This window comes from Marmota marmota, unplaced genomic scaffold (genome assembly GCF_001458135.2).
Source record: "Marmota marmota marmota unplaced genomic scaffold, marMar, whole genome shotgun sequence".
Lineage (NCBI taxonomy): Eukaryota > Metazoa > Chordata > Mammalia > Rodentia > Sciuridae > Marmota > Marmota marmota.
In genome coordinates this window covers 992,352-993,804 of record NW_026000173.1, presented here as the reverse complement: position 1 = coordinate 993,804, position 1,453 = coordinate 992,352, and the positions used below count along the sequence as shown (strand labels likewise).

General features: G+C 39.9%; 1 protein-coding gene across 1 annotated transcript; it reads left to right on the top strand.

Moving 5' to 3' along the window:
* The first annotated feature begins 531 nt into the window (after positions 1-531).
* Positions 532-1,064, top strand: Nanognb (NANOG neighbor homeobox). Its single transcript, XM_048787859.1, has 2 exons — positions 532-834; positions 945-1,064. The coding sequence occupies exons 1-2, from the start codon at positions 550-552 to the stop codon at positions 1,062-1,064; spliced, it is 405 nt and encodes a 134-aa protein (XP_048643816.1). The 5' UTR covers positions 532-549.
* Positions 1,065-1,453: the final 389 nt, after the last annotated feature.

Below are 1,453 nucleotides of genomic sequence, written 5' to 3'. Positions count from 1 at the left end.
ACTCAGCAACTTAGGTAAGACCCTGTCTTACTAAAAAATAAAAAAGATCAGGCATGTAGCTCATAGTAAAATATCCCTGGGTTCAATCCCTAGAAAAGAAAGATCTGGGTGAAGGAGGTGTACCTATTGTCCCAGCTACTTGGAAGACTGAGGCAGTAGCATAGCTAGTTCCAGGCTAACCTGGGCAACAATGAAACCTTGTCTCAAAGTGGAAATTTTTAAAAAGGAGGTATGCTGGGGGGGATAGCTCAGTGGTGGAGTGTTTGTCTAGCACACACAGGGCCCTAGGTTATATCCCTAGTAATGTGAAGCACACACACACACACACAAAATCACAAACAAAAAAAGGGGAGAGGGGAAGAATAAAGAAAACATAAGTGAATTAATTTTAATTAGTACCTTTTATGAAAATATTCCATAATTTTGAAAATGGACTTTCCCTTTCCTCTCTGCTTTCCACCAATATACAACATTGATACAAAAATCAAATACATTCTCATGTGTCTGTTGGTTTTATTCACAGATCTTGTCACTCACAAAGAACCAGCTATGCCACGGAGCCAAAGTCCAGAGCATTCACCCGAGTGTCCTAGTGAAGATGAAGGAAAGGAGGAGCGCAACTGGAGAGAAGAAGCCAAAGAAGAAGAAGAAGAAGAAGCGAAGCTAAAAGACACCCTGAAAACTGCAGAGGAACATGAGGAGCTGTGTCCCAGGAAGAGACCAGTCAGCAAATCCCTCATGGACACTCTTTGGGCAAAGTTTAAATTAAGCGCGTGCCCCACAGTACAAGACAGGCTGTCACTCTCATTTGAATTCAGCATGACAGATAAACAGGTATAACGACCTATTTCTTCACAGACAAAGTCACTTCTGTAGCACTATTATGCATATAACCAGCATCTTGATTCCTGTACTAATCACCCCACCTGCCTCATTTTTTGCAGATACAACAATGGTTTTCTAAAAAGAGGAAGAAGTACATGAAAGAACTGTCTGAGCAAAAGCGCAGCAAAAGACTCAAGAATAAAAAAGCTTCCACACATAAAACTTCTAAGTTGCAATGAAGGAAGAAGGACTATATTGACTGTCAGTTCTATTTGTGTTCCCAAAGTAACTGAGGGTCCTGTCACTCTTTCATGTCGCAGCCAGGGGCACAAAAACAATTTGATTTACTGCTCATTTTACATGTAGTCGTATATCACACATACGCTATAGGCATTCGATTTTTATTGTCTTGTTTTGCAGTAAGGGAGATTGTACCTAGGGCTTCGTACATCAGTGGGCACTTAAGTGCTGCATTATTGAGCTACACTCTCAAATCTTAGATTTTTATTGATTGCAGTACAGAATTACATCAGCTGAAGTCCCAAAGTTCTGAAGTTCAATTGCTGTGTTAGTGAGCCAGAGTGCCAAATAATCCTCTCACTTTTTTTTTTTTTTTTTTTTTTTTTTT

Bases quoted from the DNA above. Each gene is read 5' to 3' on its own strand.
- Nanognb (XM_048787859.1), top strand. From the start codon at position 550: ATGCCACGGAGCCAAAGTCCAGAGCATTCACCCGAGTGTCCTAGTGAA. The intron at 835-944 runs GTATAACGACCT...CATTTTTTGCAG, and splicing joins TCAGCATGACAGATAAACAG to ATACAACAATGGTTTTCTAA.